At 47.5% G+C, this 15,175-nt stretch overlaps 1 protein-coding gene across 4 annotated transcripts in view; it reads left to right on the forward strand.

The window, feature by feature from the left end:
* DNAH10 (dynein axonemal heavy chain 10) overlaps positions 1-15,175 on the forward strand; it is a 117,173-nt gene that overhangs the window by 94,042 nt on the left and 7,956 nt on the right. For 3 of the 4 annotated variants that reach the window (XM_069960925.1, XM_069960926.1, XM_069960927.1), the window contains exons 62-71: positions 320-467; positions 1,528-1,807; positions 2,536-2,765; positions 4,011-4,284; positions 4,558-4,662; positions 6,209-6,363; positions 9,133-9,287; positions 10,068-10,251; positions 10,940-11,140; positions 12,738-12,947. In XM_069960925.1, coding sequence (XP_069817026.1) covers positions 320-467; positions 1,528-1,807; positions 2,536-2,765; positions 4,011-4,284; positions 4,558-4,662; positions 6,209-6,363; positions 9,133-9,287; positions 10,068-10,251; positions 10,940-11,140; positions 12,738-12,947 — 1,942 coding nt within the window. Of the gene's footprint in view, positions 1-319; positions 468-1,527; positions 1,808-2,535; positions 2,766-4,010; positions 4,285-4,557; positions 4,663-6,208; positions 6,364-9,132; positions 9,288-10,067; positions 10,252-10,939; positions 11,141-12,737; positions 12,948-15,175 lie in introns of those variants that run through there. The other variant, XR_011362084.1, reaches the window with a different exon arrangement.

Below are 15,175 nucleotides of genomic sequence, written 5' to 3' on the forward strand. Positions count from 1 at the left end.
CTGCTCCTTCTAATGATAACCAGTGGAGCGGTTGGGCCAGCTTGCGCGATTGGGCTGGGGCAGTGCTCCTAACGGTGCTCTGGACTGAGGATTATACTGCTAACACACAGGAACGGCGCCGAGGATGAAGGTAAGAGACATACCATCCTCCTCGGCGCGCCTTGCGCAGTAAGGGGCTGTCAGCAGGTTAGGCTTGTCTATCTGCTGGTGATGATTTTTTGGGGGTGAAACTGGAATCAGATCTACAGTACTAGATGAAGTGAATGAAAACATCTATAAAATATTGATCACATTACATGACTATATCATTTTCCTGCAGGTGGGGCTCAGAAGGATTGCCGCCTGATGAACTCTCCATACAGAATGGTATACTGACCACCAGGGCAAGTCGTTTCCCACTTTGCATAGATCCTCAGCAGCAAGCTCTGAACTGGATCAAAAGAAAGGAGGAGCGGAATAACCTTAAGGTGTGCTCGGCTTTTGTTCTAGTGGAAAGAAGTGTTCCCGGCACTCACCAATTCTTCTGCCAATGGTTTATTTACACATATACATACAGTATAGGCTTTGCATACATGACAAGGACGCGTTTTGACTGGGCTAGTGGGACTAGCTGAGGAAGGCAATACCCAGCTGAAATGTGTCCTTCATAATGTTTAGAGATTTTTTTGGTGATGGTATTGTGCCTAGGGACTGGCACAGTACAAATGTAGTGCCGATCTTTAGAAAGATATATAGGCAGTGTAGGATTCTTGTCTATGATTACCCTTTCCCTGTAACCACATATTATCCCTTCCTTGGTTGAAATTGATGGACATCTCTTGTGTCAACTGTAGTAACCATATACATGTTACTGTGGTAAATTATTGCTTAAAGAGACTCTGTCAGCAGGTTTATGGTGTCCTATCTAACAGTAGCATAAAGTAGTGACAGAGAAGCAGAACAGAATGATGTATCACTTACATTGTTCTGTGCAGCTACTTCGCAGATATCCTCCTGATTAACATGGACAAGTAGTCCTCTCCATTATGTGCACATGCTCAGTCATCCTAGATATTCATGAGCACCAACACACTCTGCTCATCAGCTGCTGATTGGCAGTTGTGTATTGGCAGACAGCTGTCCATCAGCAGATGGAGGGTGGAGATAGTTATGTAGCATGAAGCCCATTCTCCTGCATATTAGGAGAACGGCTGAAGAGGTGGATGTAAGTAATACACTGATCTGTTCAGTATTCCTTTCACTAGCTATTGCTGCTTTCATTTAAGGTATCATACACTTCATGACAGATTCCCTTTAATTTTTACTACATAAAGACACTTGCTTCATGTAGTAACATTTGTCTCTTGTTTCTTCTCTCTGTACACTGAATACACTGAATCCTGCTGTAGGGAACATTTTTGGGCTCCTCTCGTCATTCATATATCCCGCGCTCATCTGTCCTGTCTTTATTAATAGATTAGGCCACTGAGTACAATTCACAATGGCTGCAACAAAAAAACAAAATTCTTGATCTTTTTTTCATTCCAGATTTCCTCCTTTAATGATCCGGATTTCTTGAAGCAATTAGAAATGGCCATTAAGTACGGCTTTCCTTTCCTCTTTCAAGATGTCGATGAATATATTGACCCTGTCATTGACAATGTTCTAGAAAAAAACATCAAAGGTGCCCAAGGGCGTCAGTTCATCTACCTAGGAGATAAAGAGGTCGATTATGATCCTAACTTCAAGCTATACCTGAATACAAAGCTGGCAAATCCAAAGTATTCTCCGTCAGTCTTTGGTAAAGCCATGGTCATAAATTATACAGGTGAGTGTATGCTGTGATTACATACAATACGCAACCTTCTCTTATTCTTCAGAGTAAGGGCCCCATTACACCGAGCGATCATTGGAAGAAGCAGGCCAGTTCGACCGATTATCGATCCATGTAATAGAGACATCGATCAGCCAATAAAAGCGATCGTGTGTGAAATGTCCGACACCAAAATCATTGGCCGCCGACCATGCATCGCTGTGTGCACCCCCTTTCCTCAACTGTTAATACATTACCTCTCCACGCTCCATCTTCTCCTGCCCTCTGCTTGCTTCTTGGCGCTGCGGCTGCAGCTTCATAGGGGTCTAGTGGTCATAGCCAATCACTGGCCAGGGCTGCCACAACCAGTGATTGGTGGAGTGGCCTGTCAGCTTGGAGACCGCTCTGAAGCTGCAGTCACGGCCCCGGGAAGCAAGCAGAGGGCAGAAGAAGACGGATCGTGGAGAGGTAATGTATGACAGCTGGGGGCAAGGGCTGCACGGACATTGCTAACGATATATATACAGCCCTTGCTAAACGATTGTTGAGCCGTGTAATCTAGCAGATCGGCGCTGGTTTACGTTATTGATCAGGCCGTCATCAGCCATCTAATAGGACCCTAATACTCTTTGCCGTTTCTGAACCCGAAGAGCATTTCCACAGGTAACCGCCTTTCAGTGTGCACTGTGGAGGTGTGCATGCCACGGCCTCTAAATAATATCCATTTCCACTCTTTTCCGCAGTTACGCTGAAGGGCCTGGAAGATCAATTGCTCAGCGTCATTGTTGGCTTTGAAAGAAGAGAATTGGAGGAGCAAAGAGAACATCTCATTCAAGAGACCAGTGAAAATAAGAAGCTGTTAAAAGATTTAGAGGACTCCTTGCTTAGAGAGCTCGCCACGTCCACGGGTAACATGTTGGACAATGTGGAACTAGTTCATACACTAGAGGAGACAAAATCCAAAGCCACAGAGGTAACGATCCAATGTCACGAAGAGAGTAAAGACTTGGATGTTAACATAGTGTTTAAAGGGGTATTCCGCTCAAACATACCTGTTCATATATTGCTGCCCTTGGTGAGAAAATAAAAAACAGCCTATTCTTACCTTTCTGTGCTCCTCCTACGCCATCTTTGAGACCCGAGCTGAGCGATCCAGCCTCCACTTCTAAGACTGACTTGTCTGGGGGTAACAGCCAATCACTGTTTTGGCAAATTTTTCTCACTGAAATTGTTCCCGTCATTCCAGATCTTATGTGCGTTTTATCATTAGAATGATTTTACATTCATTGCCTGTGTTATATTGATCTTCAGAAATTGTGCGAATCATAAATGATTGGATTATCAAGTGGAAAATACCAGGGAGTAAGCTGTAGAACTACGGCAGCATCCACCCGCTCTGTGCACAGACTGGCTACAGACAAGAATCCTGGCATCATGTATCATTATGATGCCGGGACTTCCGAAACTGTTTAAAGGGGAACTATCAGCAGGTTAGACAAAAGTAACCTGCTGATATGTTCCTTTTGTGCAGGAGGCGTTTAGGAGGAAGGTATGTCTTTATCCTCGGTGCCATGTCGGTGCAGTTAGTCGTTTGCTCCACGATTCTGTAAAACTGTTAGCAGCACTGCCCTCCCCCATAGCGCCGATCGGCTCTCGGCCGACCCTTTCTAATGATTTTTAATGGAGTGGGCCAGATTGTCGATATGGGAGCGGGGCAGTGCGCCTAACGGTCTCACATGACTATTTGCAGCAGAATGGCACCAAGGGTGAAGGTATGACACATACCTTCATCCTTGGCCTGCACAAAAGGGAAGCTATCAGCAGGTTAGATTCATCTAACCTGCTGATAGTTCCCCTTTAAATCTTTACACTGTGTCGGTACAGTACCGTGAAGATTTAAACAGTTGTGGAGCTCTCGGCATCATAGTTATACATGATGCTGAGAGGTCTGTGATTCCAGTCCATAGCACATCATCTGTGCATGGACCTTAACCCTGTAACGTGTTAATGCCCCCTGATATATTCCCTAAAAGATCTATAAATACATACCATATAGTATACTAATAGTCTAAAAATGTGTTTCTACTTCATACATACATGTGCATTTATTATATTATCGTTGGCAAACCTACATGTAACAGAGTGCGCTAATCTTCTACTCCTATGATCAGTTACTGCAGATTGAAGACTTTTCAGTTGAATTTTATATTTTTTTTAGGTGTCTGAAAAACTGAAACTAGCGGAGAGGACTGCCCTGGACATTGATAAATTACGGGACGGTTATAGACCGGCAGCTAAGCGCGGGGCCATACTGTTTTTTGTCCTTTCTGAGATGGCCTTAGTCAACTCAATGTATCAATATTCTCTGTCTTCCTTCTTGGCCGTATTCGATTTATCGCTACGGAAGTCTCTTCCCGATGGCATTTTGGCCAAACGGCTAAAAAACATAATGGACACGTTGACATTCAACGTTTATAACTACGGATGTACAGGTTGGCTTTTTACCAATGTGACCTTTTTTTTTTTTACTTGGTTGGTTAGCTTGTTTTCTTATGGAACCGTAAATTATTCGATTATTTCTTACCCAGCGTAAATGTTACCAGCTTACTGACACACTTATATAGACATTTATGTTAATTACTTATTTATAATTATATAGACAGAGTACCCTTTAAGAAGAAGTTTTTTTTTTTTTTTACAGTATAAGGCTAGGTTCACACTATGTAATAAGAACAGGGTAAAGTGATCTCAACATTCTCTTTCAGGATTATTTGAAAGACATAAGTTGCTGTTTTCTTTTAATATGACCATAAAGATTGAGCAGGCGGATGGCCGAGTGCCACAGGAGGAACTCGACTTTTTCTTAAAAGGTAAAAAAAAAAAAAGTCAATGTAATATAATAAGGTATAAATACCATTTGCCCTTGGTGGGATTTGAGGTTTGGATTTGCAATTGTCGTGAGCTCCCAGATGATGTTGTAGCGGTGGGACGGCCGGTCACTTGCTAGGTAGAAGTGTGACGCCACTACTGGTGGTGGATGGCTGAGATACAGCCGGACCTTATTATGTTGTCACATGACGCCAGTGCCTGGTGGGCACACAGGTCTGATGGTACCCTTCTCCCCTGTGGTCGGTGTCCTGTTGGTTGCTGCAGGGTGCCTTGGGATTATGTCACAGGTGGCCAGAGCGGTGTAGTGACCCTCCCGAATAGTGGTAGGACCCGCCACCCACAGAAAGGGGAAATGTCCCAAGGTTGTGGTGTAGGTGCTGTGCAGGTGGTAGCCAGTAATCACAGCCTCAGTTGATAACGATGACTTGGTTTACTTCTTGTAAATGTGCAGCAGGTAATACAACGAATCTTCAGGTACATGTGATACAGTTCCAGTAAATGCCCGAACATAGAACCACCAGATCTGTGAGATTACTGCGGAGTAGGATGTAGTAGAGTTGATAAGGTTGTACTGAGGTAGCGTAGTAGAGAGGAGGATGCCGTGAGAGTCTCAACCCAAGTAGTAATGTGATCTGCCGGGAGGTTGGAGTGCTTAGAAGAATACTTGTAGGAGAAGAAGACAACAACAACCTGTGCCTGTGTTTTGACCTTTCCTATAGTCTTCACACCACCTTGTGCCCACTAGCTTTGGCTGAACCGTACTGATGGGTGACACAGGCCCCAGACCCTGTTACCTGGGATGAGCGGAATGGATAGGATTTCCTAAGTACACCCACGCTGCGAGATGAAGTTTTTTGACTTTTAGTAACTTTGCTCCACCCGGATCAGTTCCTAGCTCTTTGGCTTTTCTATGGACACTACGGCATAGGTTGAGGCGATCTGTAGGCTATTCCTCTCCTGAAGGGTTTAACAGTGCATCACACAGCGTGTTTGGTGCTTCAAGAAAGAGGTTTGTAAGCGGGCTGTGCCCTGCGTCCTACCCATGCGGGGTACTGACTAAGAACTAACTGGTAGGGGGGACCTGGCAGAGGGCCAGGGCCCAGGTAGCACCACTGTTGAGAGCTATCTGAGCTGCGTCCCTTCTCCTCCAAAGCTCAGCTAAAAACTCCTCCTTCACCCAAGGGACTAACTTCCTAAACAGCATGTAAGATGCGCTGTGGTTGGGTGGAAAGAATGCAATAGGGAAACGGGATAGAAAAGAGAGCATAGGAGAGAAGAAAGAAGAAATCCTACTGGATAACAGAATCTGGGACTTACACAAACAATAACCCTTTAGAATACTTCAGCTGTGCAGCTTCTAGGCCTCAGTTATAAAATACAGTGACATCTAGTGGTCATCTTTGGAAACACTGTAGCTACAACAAAACCATAAACAACTACAGACTTTTACGAAAGGTGTGAATATGAGCAACACCCACAGTGGGACACCACACAGTCACTTGATCCTCATCTTTTCTTTACTCCTAGGAAATATTTCCCTAGAGAAAAGCAGGAGGAAGAAGCAATGCTCCTGGCTCCCGGACCAAGGATGGGAGGACATAATACGCCTGTCTGAACAATTCCCAGCATTGTTCGGGTCGCTCCCTGATGATGTCGACAGACACGAGTCAGACTGGAAAGCTGTAAGTGTGATATCCATGTCAGCTGTATACACACACAGGGCAGGAGGCTTCTTAGTATGACTTCTATCTTACCTCATATTGGGATGTATAGAAGTCTGGTGCTATGGAAGATTATGGGTAATACATAATCTAAGGAGGATCATGGATGGAGGATTAGGAGTAATACATCTTGACCAGTAACAAGATGCTGCAACCGTAAGAGACGCTGTCACCCCCAATCCCTCTCCAATAGATGATTCCAACTTAGTCATTCTTCCCTTTCTGCTGGTAATGTAACCATTCCACATATTTAAAGAGGCACTGTCGCCATTTTTGTTAACAAATCAAGAGGGGTCGTGATCACAAGCAGCTTTGCACTCTTTATTTTTTAATTTTCTATGTTTAATTTAACATTATACACATGGCCACTAGGTGTCTCCCTTCACTGCGCATGTATACAGCTGCTGCGCGTCCACGTTCAATAGCAGAAAATCCTGGGGGTGCTGGTATTGTACGGTCTAAATGTTTTTTGGAGGAACAAACCCCCCAATATATATACCCCACTGTCCTCGGTGGCTAAATTTAAACCTTTATTACATTCCTTTTAAAATTCTACCTGAAAAATGTACAGTATATTAAAATACTGTTGCAACTTGCCCACATTTTAAGATGCTGTAGATAGATGCACTTAAACTTACAAGCACAGTGGGCAGGCCCTAGTGCAGGGGTACTCAACAACTTTTAGTGAAGGTCCACTTACCGGGGTCTATTGTCAGGTGAAGGTCCGAGCTGAACATCAGTAGGAAACGTGTTTTGTTACTTTGTCACAAACGTTCAACTATTTATATACAGAATTGCTGCTTATTAGCGTGAAAATTGGCATTTTTTTCTCTCTCACCAAGCCTTTGATATAAGGTACAAAGGGAGTGACTGCCCTGGTAGTATATAGCCACCCTGTTGCTCCCCCAGTAGTGTATAGCCCCCCCTGTGCGCTCTCCTTCAGTAGTATATAGCCCCCTGTTGCTCCCCCAGTAGTATATAGCCCCCCTGTGCGCTCTCCCCCTGTAGTATATAGCCCCCTGTGAGCTCCCCCCAGTAGTATATAGCCTCCCCGTGCGCTCTCCCCCTGTAGAATATAGCCCCCTGTGAGCTCCCCCCAGTAGTATATAGCCCCCCTGTGCGCTCTCCCCCTGTAGTATATAGCCCCCTGTGAGCTCCCCCCAGTAGTATATAGCCCCCCTGTGCTCTCCCCCAGTAGTATATAGCCCCCTGTGAGCTCCCCCCAGTAGTATATAGCCCCCGTGAGCTCCCCCCAAGTAGTATATAGCCCCCCTGTGAGCTCCCCCCTGTAGTATATAGCCCCCTGTGAGCTCCACCTGTAGTATATAGCCCCCCCATGTGCTGTCCCCCTGTAGTATATAGCCCCCTGTGAGCTCCCCCCAGTAGTATATAGCGCCCCTGTGCTCTCCCCCCAGTAGTATATAGCCCCCCTTGTGCTTTCCCCCTGTAGTATATAGCCCCTGTGAGGTCCCCCCTGTAGTATATAACCCCCTGTGCGCTCCCCCCAGTAGTATATAGCCCCCTCAGTAGTATATAGCCCCCTGTGAGGTCCCCCCTGTAGTATATAACCCCCTGTGAGGTCCCCCCTGTAGTATATAGCCCCCTGTGCACTCCCCCCAGTAGTATATAGCCCCCTCAGTAGTATATAGCCCCCTGTGAGGTCCCCCCAGTAGTATATAGCGCCCCTGTGCTCTCCCCCCAGTAGTATATAGCCCCCCTTGTGCTTTCCCCCTGTAGTATATAGCCCCTGTGAGGTCCCCCCAGTAGTATATAGCCCCCTCAGTAGTATATAACCCCCTGTGAGGTCCCCCCTGTAGTATATAGCCCCCTGTGCGCTCCCCCCAGTAGTATATAGCCCCCTCAGTAGTATATAGCCCCCTGTGAGGTCCCCCCTGTAGTATATAGTCCACCTGTGCGCTCTCCCCTTGTAGATGCCCCCCAGACAGAAAAAAAAATAACAAAAACAACTCACCTAGCACCTCGTTCCCCGCTGCGGCTGTCTTCTTCTCTTCCCGTCGGTCCGGCCCCCGGCTGATACGCGCTCTGTAGGGATGTCCCGGGGATTCCCCAGCAGAGCGCGCATCAGTGACCTCAGCGTACGCCGCCGGCCTGCACTTCCGGGAAGGACAGGCCGGCAGCGTACACTGAGGTCTGTGGTGCGCGCTCTGCTGGGGAATCCCCGGGACATCCCTACAGAGCGCTTATCAGCTGGGGGCCGGACCGACACTGCCCCCAGCCCCACAGGCGTACTGACATCTAAGGACAGTACGCCTATGGGGCGGGAGGCAGTGCGGTGGGGAGCGGGACGGACCGGATCCGGGGCGGTTAGGAGGTCTGACCAGGGGTCCGGACAGCTGGCCTCCGCGGTCCGGGTTCGGACCGCGGTCCGCCAGTTGAGGACCCCTGCCCTAGTGGTTCCCCCAGCTGGAGGAAAGAACAAATATTGGCATGGAGGGAACATGGCAGATAGACAGGAAGGGAGACACCTAGTGGCCATAAGTATAATCTTGATTTAAACATAGAAATGCTAAGAAAAATAGAGTATTTTGCAAAACTGCTTGTAATCACAACCCCTGTTGATTTCTTAAAAAAAAAAAAAAAAAATAAAAATATATATATATATATATATATATATATATATATATATTTTGAGACAAACAAAATGTAATTCCATTTGCTGTTAGATTAGGAAAACCTTTCATGCTTATGATTTTTTATTTATTTATTCAGTGGTATGACCTGGATACTCCGGAACAATTTCCCTTCCCTCTCAGCTACAATGACAAACTTTCCACCTTTCAAAAACTGCTTCTCCTGCGATGTTTCAGAGTGGACCGAGTGTATAGGGCAGTAACAGACTATGTGACCGTCACTATGGGAGAGAAGTAAGTACAGTAACCCGCCGACCACAAGGCCTTTTTTTCTAAGATTTAAAATTAGGAGGAAAAAAACCTTTTGTTATATATTTCCTTTTTTTGTTGTAGCTTGGCGTAAGTCTGCCGTAGTCCCCGCTCGCCTGATGGGTGGGCAGGGGGACCGCGGCAAGGCAGGGAGGAAGCGTGACCACCTCCTGCACCTGATTTACCATGATTTATGCCTGCTCTCTGATTCACTAAGATGCGTGCACCTGCCGTACAGCAGGCACAGGTCCGGTCTGTTTCACCAGTGGGCCTCTTAGTGAATCCATTGTGGCAATTAGATACGAGGCCTAATTTAAAGGGGAAGTCTGGTGTCAGGCATTTTTTTCAAAAGAGACGGGGCGAAGGTGGCTAAACATAACAACATGCGCCTACCTCCATGGCTCCTGTGCTGGGGTCCACTGTCCTCTGCTCCGGTTCTTTGACCACTTTCTGGTCTTAGCGGGAACCTGGGTTGTGATTTGTCAGGCCTGCTCAGCCAGTCAGCGCCCAGGGGACTGGGAACCAGAGCGGAGCACAGCAGACCCCAGTACTGGAACCGGAGAGGTAAGTGCATGTTATGTTCTGCCACCTTCTCCCCAGCTCTTATGAAAATAATGCCTGACGCCAGGCTTCCCCTTTAAGACCGGTCTCCGAGTACGCCGGTATTCATAAATGTCCCCCATAGTGTGTATATAATAATAAAACACAACATTTATTTCAGGGAAAAACAAATAAACCAATAATAGATTTTGTTCCTCCCTGTAGATATGTGCAGCCGCCAGTCATAAGCTTTGAAGCTATATTTGAGCAGAGTGTTCCCACCTCACCTATTGTCTTCATCCTGAGTCCGGGGTCTGATCCTGCCAGTGACCTCATGAAATTGGCGGAGAGGTCGGGATTCGGAGGAAATCGCCTTAAGTTCCTTGCCATGGGGCAGGGGCAGGAAAAGGTAAGTAATGGGTGGAGTTGGCTGCAGGCGGCCTTTTATTATGTTTGCTATCGCACAAAGATTCTGTGTAAGGCCACGACCACACAACGTTTCGTGTTTTTTTTGGTCCGTTCGACAAATGTAATTTTTTGCCCAAATAGCGGCCGTTATTTTAACAGAAATAACGGTTGTTGGTTTGAAATAATGGCCGTTATTTGGGCACTAAATGACAGCCATAAAAAAAAAAACAGCTGTCAAAGGGAAGAGAAATCTAACTTGTTGATATGTCCCTATTGCACAGGAGACGCTGAGGAGGAGGGTATGTCTCTTACCTTCATCCTCGGCGCTGTTCCGGTGCAGTTTGTCCATGGTCCGGTGAGACAGGAGCCCGTCCCCATATCGCTGATCTGGCCCACCCCCTGGATCGGTGCCATGGGGGGCGGGGCAGTCATCCTAAGGGGTTTCCCCAGTGCTCCTAATGATCTCACTGGACCGTGGAGCAAGAGACTAAGTGCACGGGAACGGCACAGAGGAGGAAGGTAAGAGACATATCCTCCTCCTTGGTGTCTCTTGTGCAGTAGGGACATATCAGCAGGTTAGATTCGTCTAACCTGCTGATAGTTCCCCTTTATATTGCGCAGGTCATTAAACAGATGTCGCACACTTCAGATGGAGTTTTGATCTGTATGTGTTACTTTTCTCTTGATAGGTGGCGCTTCAGCTCTTGGAAACAGCCGTGTCCCGTGGCCAATGGCTGATGTTACAGAACTGCCACTTGTTGGTGAAATGGCTAAAAGATTTGGAGAAAGCACTGGAGATGGTCAGGAAACCACATCCAGACTTCCGCCTCTGGCTCACCACAGATCCCACCAAAGACTTCCCCATTGGAATACTGCAGAAATCCCTCAAGGTTTGTCCTCTAGAAAAATAAAAAGAGATTGATTATTAAAATGAATAGCTAGGAGTTCATTCACATTGGCTTAGCTCTATAAAGCCTGTGCCAGAAAAGTGACGATATTTGGGCAAAGAACAGCTCCCCCTGTGCCTAGAATGTATACCTGCAGCTCAGAGCGGGTGTAGGTTTCTGAGGCTGCCACATGGGCATAAATCTCCTCCCTCTTGATGACCCCTTCCTCCCTCTTGATGACCCCCTCCTCCCTCTTGATGACCCCTTCCTTCCCCTTGATGACCCTCTCCTCCCTCTTGATGACCCCTTCCTCCCTCTTGATGACCCCTTCCTCCCTCTTGATGACCCCCTCCTCCCTCTTGATGACCCCTTCCTCCCTCTTGATGACCCCTTCCTTCCCCTTGATGACCCTCTCCTCCCTCTTGATGACCCCTTCCTCCCTCTTGATGACCCCCTCCTCCCTCTTGATGACCCCCCCTCCCTCTTGATGACCCCTTCCTTCCCCTTGATGACCCCCTCCTCCCTCTTGATGACCCCTTCCTTCCCCTTGATGACCCTTTCCTCCCTCTTGATGACCCCCTCCTCCCTCTTGATGACCCCCTCCTCCCTCTTGATGACCCCTTCCTTCCCCTTGATGACCCTCTCCTCCCTCTTGATGACCCCTTCCTCCCTCTTGATGACCCCTTCCTCCCTCTTGATGACCCCCTCCTCCCTCTTGATGACCCCTTCCTCCCTCTTGATGACCCCTTCCTTCCCCTTGATGAGCCTCTCCTCCCTCTTGATGACCCCTTCCTCCCTCTTGATGACCCCCTCCTCCCTCTTGATGACCCCCTCCTCCCTCTTGATGACCCCTTCCTTCCCCTTGATGACCCCCTCCTCCCTCTTGATGACCCCTTCCTCCCTCTTGATGACCCCCTCCTCCCTCTTGATGACCCCTTCCTCCCTCTTGATGACCCCTTCCTCCCTCTTGATGACCCCTTCCTTCCCCTTGATGAGCCTCTCCTCCCTCTTGATGACCCCTTCCTCCCTCTTGATGACCCCCTCCTCCCTCTTGATGACCCCCTCCTCCCTCTTGATGACCCCTTCCTTCCCCTTGATGACCCCTTCCTCCCTCTTGATGACCCCTTCCTCCCTCTTGATGACCCCCTCCTCCCTCTTGATGACCCCCTCCTCCCTCTTGATGACCCCTTCCTTCCCCTTGATGACCCCCTCCTCCCTCTTGATGACCCCTTCCTTCCCCTTGATGACCCCCTCCTCCCTCTTGATGACCCCTTCCTTCCCCTTGATGACCCTCTCCTCCCTCTTGATGACCCCTTCCTTCCCCTTGATGACCCTCTCCTCCCTCTTGATGACCCCCTCCTCCCTCTTGATGACCCCCTCCTCCCTCTTGATGACCCCCTCCTCCCTCTTGATGACCCCTTCCTCCCTCTTGATGACCCCCTCCTCCCTCTTGATGACCCCCTCCTCCCTCTTGATGACCCCCTCCTCCCTCTTGATGACCCCTTCCTTCCTCTTGACAGTCAGTCAATAGGAAATAGACCACACAATGTAAGGGAGACTGAGATTGGCCATAGATATCGATTTTTCCCTTTCCTCGCAGGTTGTCACAGAACCTCCCAATGGGCTGAAGCTGAATATGCGGGCGACGTACTTTAAGATATCTCATGAAGCTCTTGACGCCTGCCAGCATCCCGCCTTTAAATCCTTGGTCTTTGTGCTGGCGTTCTTCCACGCTGTGGTGCAGGAGAGGAGGAAGTTTGGAAAGATTGGCTGGAACGTTCCTTATGACTTTAATGAATCTGATTTCCAGGTAGGAGGTTACTATTACGGTGTTTGTAATGTCCGGCCTACAGAAGCTGTAAAAGAAGTATTATTAATCACTGGTAACAAATAAGCCATTGACTTTACTCAAAGACGAACTCCGGCGGTTTTTATTTTATTTATTTTTTCAAATCAGCTGGTGTCAGAAAGTTATATAGATTTGTAATATACATCTACTTAAAAATCTCCAGTCTTCCAGTACTTATCAGCTGTTGTATGTCCTACAGGAATTGGTGTATTCTCTCCAGTCTGACCCAATGCTCTCTGCTGCCACCTCTGTCCATGTCAGGAACTGTCCAGAGCAGTAGCAAATCCCCATAGAAAACCTCTCCTGCTGAGGACAGTTCCTGACATGGACAGAGGTGGCAGCAGAGAGCACTGTGTCAGACTGGAGAGAATACACCACTTCCTGCAGGACATACAGCAGCGGATAAGTACTAGAAGACTTGAGATTTATAAATAGAAGTAATATACAAATCTGTCGCCAGTTGATTTTAAAGAAAATTCTTTTTGCCGGAGATACTATTTAAAGTGTCACGTCGGTTTAAATTTTTTTTTTTTTTTTGCAGAAATCAATAGTACAGACGATTTTAAGAAACTTTGTAATTGGGTTTATTAGGCAAATATTCCATTATCTGCATTCAAAAAGACTTTCCCCAGCACCCCCCTCCCTGCTCTCTCTCATTCACTGCTCATTATCAGGAAATCTCGACTAGTTTACATCAGTCATGCCCTGTCTGTTCTATGGAGAGGGGAGGGGGGAGGAGGGAGATTAGTCACCAGCAGAGAGCAGAGAACAAAGGATTACACAGTGGGAGCTGTGTGAAAGCCGGTATTCAGAGGTCAGAGAGGTCAGTGCTAACATCAGAGGAGCCCGGTGATGTAGCTGTAAATTAACTCTTTGTTGTCCTGTTTTGGTTGGTGCATTGTTCTGATTCGTGAGGTGGGTTATATGTCTATAGACGGAGCTTGGTGCATTACTCTGATTCGTGAGGCCGGGTTATATGTCTATAGACGGAGCTTGGTGCATTGTTCTGATTCGTGAGGTGGGTTATATGTCTATAGACGGAGCTTGGTGCATTGCTCTGATTCGTGAGGCCGGGGTTATATGTCTATAGACGGAGCTTGGTGCATTGCTCTGATTCGTGAGGCCGGGGTTATATGTCTATAGACGGAGCTTGGTGCATTGTTCTGATTCGTGAGGCCAGGTTATATGTCTATAGACGGAGCTCGGTGCATTGTTCTGATTCGTGAGGCCGGGTTATATGTCTATAGACGGAGCTCGGTGCATTGTTCTGATTCGTGAGGTGGGTTATATGTCTATAGACGGAGCTTGGTGCATTACTCTGATTCGTGAGGTGGGTTATATGTCTATAGACGGAGCTTGGTGCATTGCTCTGATTCGTGAGGTGGGTTATATGTCTATAGACGGAGCTTGGTGCATTGCTCTGATTCGTGAGGTGGGTTATATGTCTATAGACGGAGCTTGGTGCATTGCTCTGATTCGTGAGGCCGGGGTTATATGTCTATAGATGGAGCTTGGTGCATTGCTCTGATTCGTGAGGCCGGGGTTATATGTCTATAGACGGAGCTCGGTGCATTGTTCTGATTCGTGAGGCCGGGTTATATGTCTATAGACGGAGCTCGGTGCATTGTTCTGATTCGTGAGGCCGGGTTATATGTCTATAGCCGGAGCTTGGTGCATTGTTCTGATTCGTGAGGCCGGGTTATATGTCTATAGACGGAGCTCGGTGCATTGTTCTGATTCGTGAGGTGGGTTATATGTCTATAGACGGAGCTTGGTGCATTGTTCTGATTCGTGAGGCCGGGGTTATATGTCTATAGATGGAGCTTGGTGCATTGTTCTGATTCGTGAGGCCGGGGTTATATGTCTATAGATGGAGCTTGGTGCATTGTTCTGATTCGTGAGGCCGGGTTATATGTCTATAGACGGAGTTCGGTGCATTGTTCTGATTCGTGAGGCCGGGGTTATATGTCTATAGACGGAGTTCGGTGCATTGTTCTGATTCGTGAGGCCGGGTTATATGTCTATAGACGGAGCTCGGTGCATTGCTCTGATTCGTGAGGCCGGGGTTATATGTCTATAGACGGAGCTTGGTGCATTGCTCTGATTCGTGAGGCCGGGGTTATATGTCTATAGACGGAGCTTGTTGCATTGCTCTGATTCGTGAGGCCGGGTTATATGTCTATAGACGG

The sequence above is a fragment of the Dendropsophus ebraccatus genome, chromosome 3 (genome assembly GCF_027789765.1).
Source record: "Dendropsophus ebraccatus isolate aDenEbr1 chromosome 3, aDenEbr1.pat, whole genome shotgun sequence".
NCBI classification, from domain to species: domain Eukaryota; kingdom Metazoa; phylum Chordata; class Amphibia; order Anura; family Hylidae; genus Dendropsophus; species Dendropsophus ebraccatus.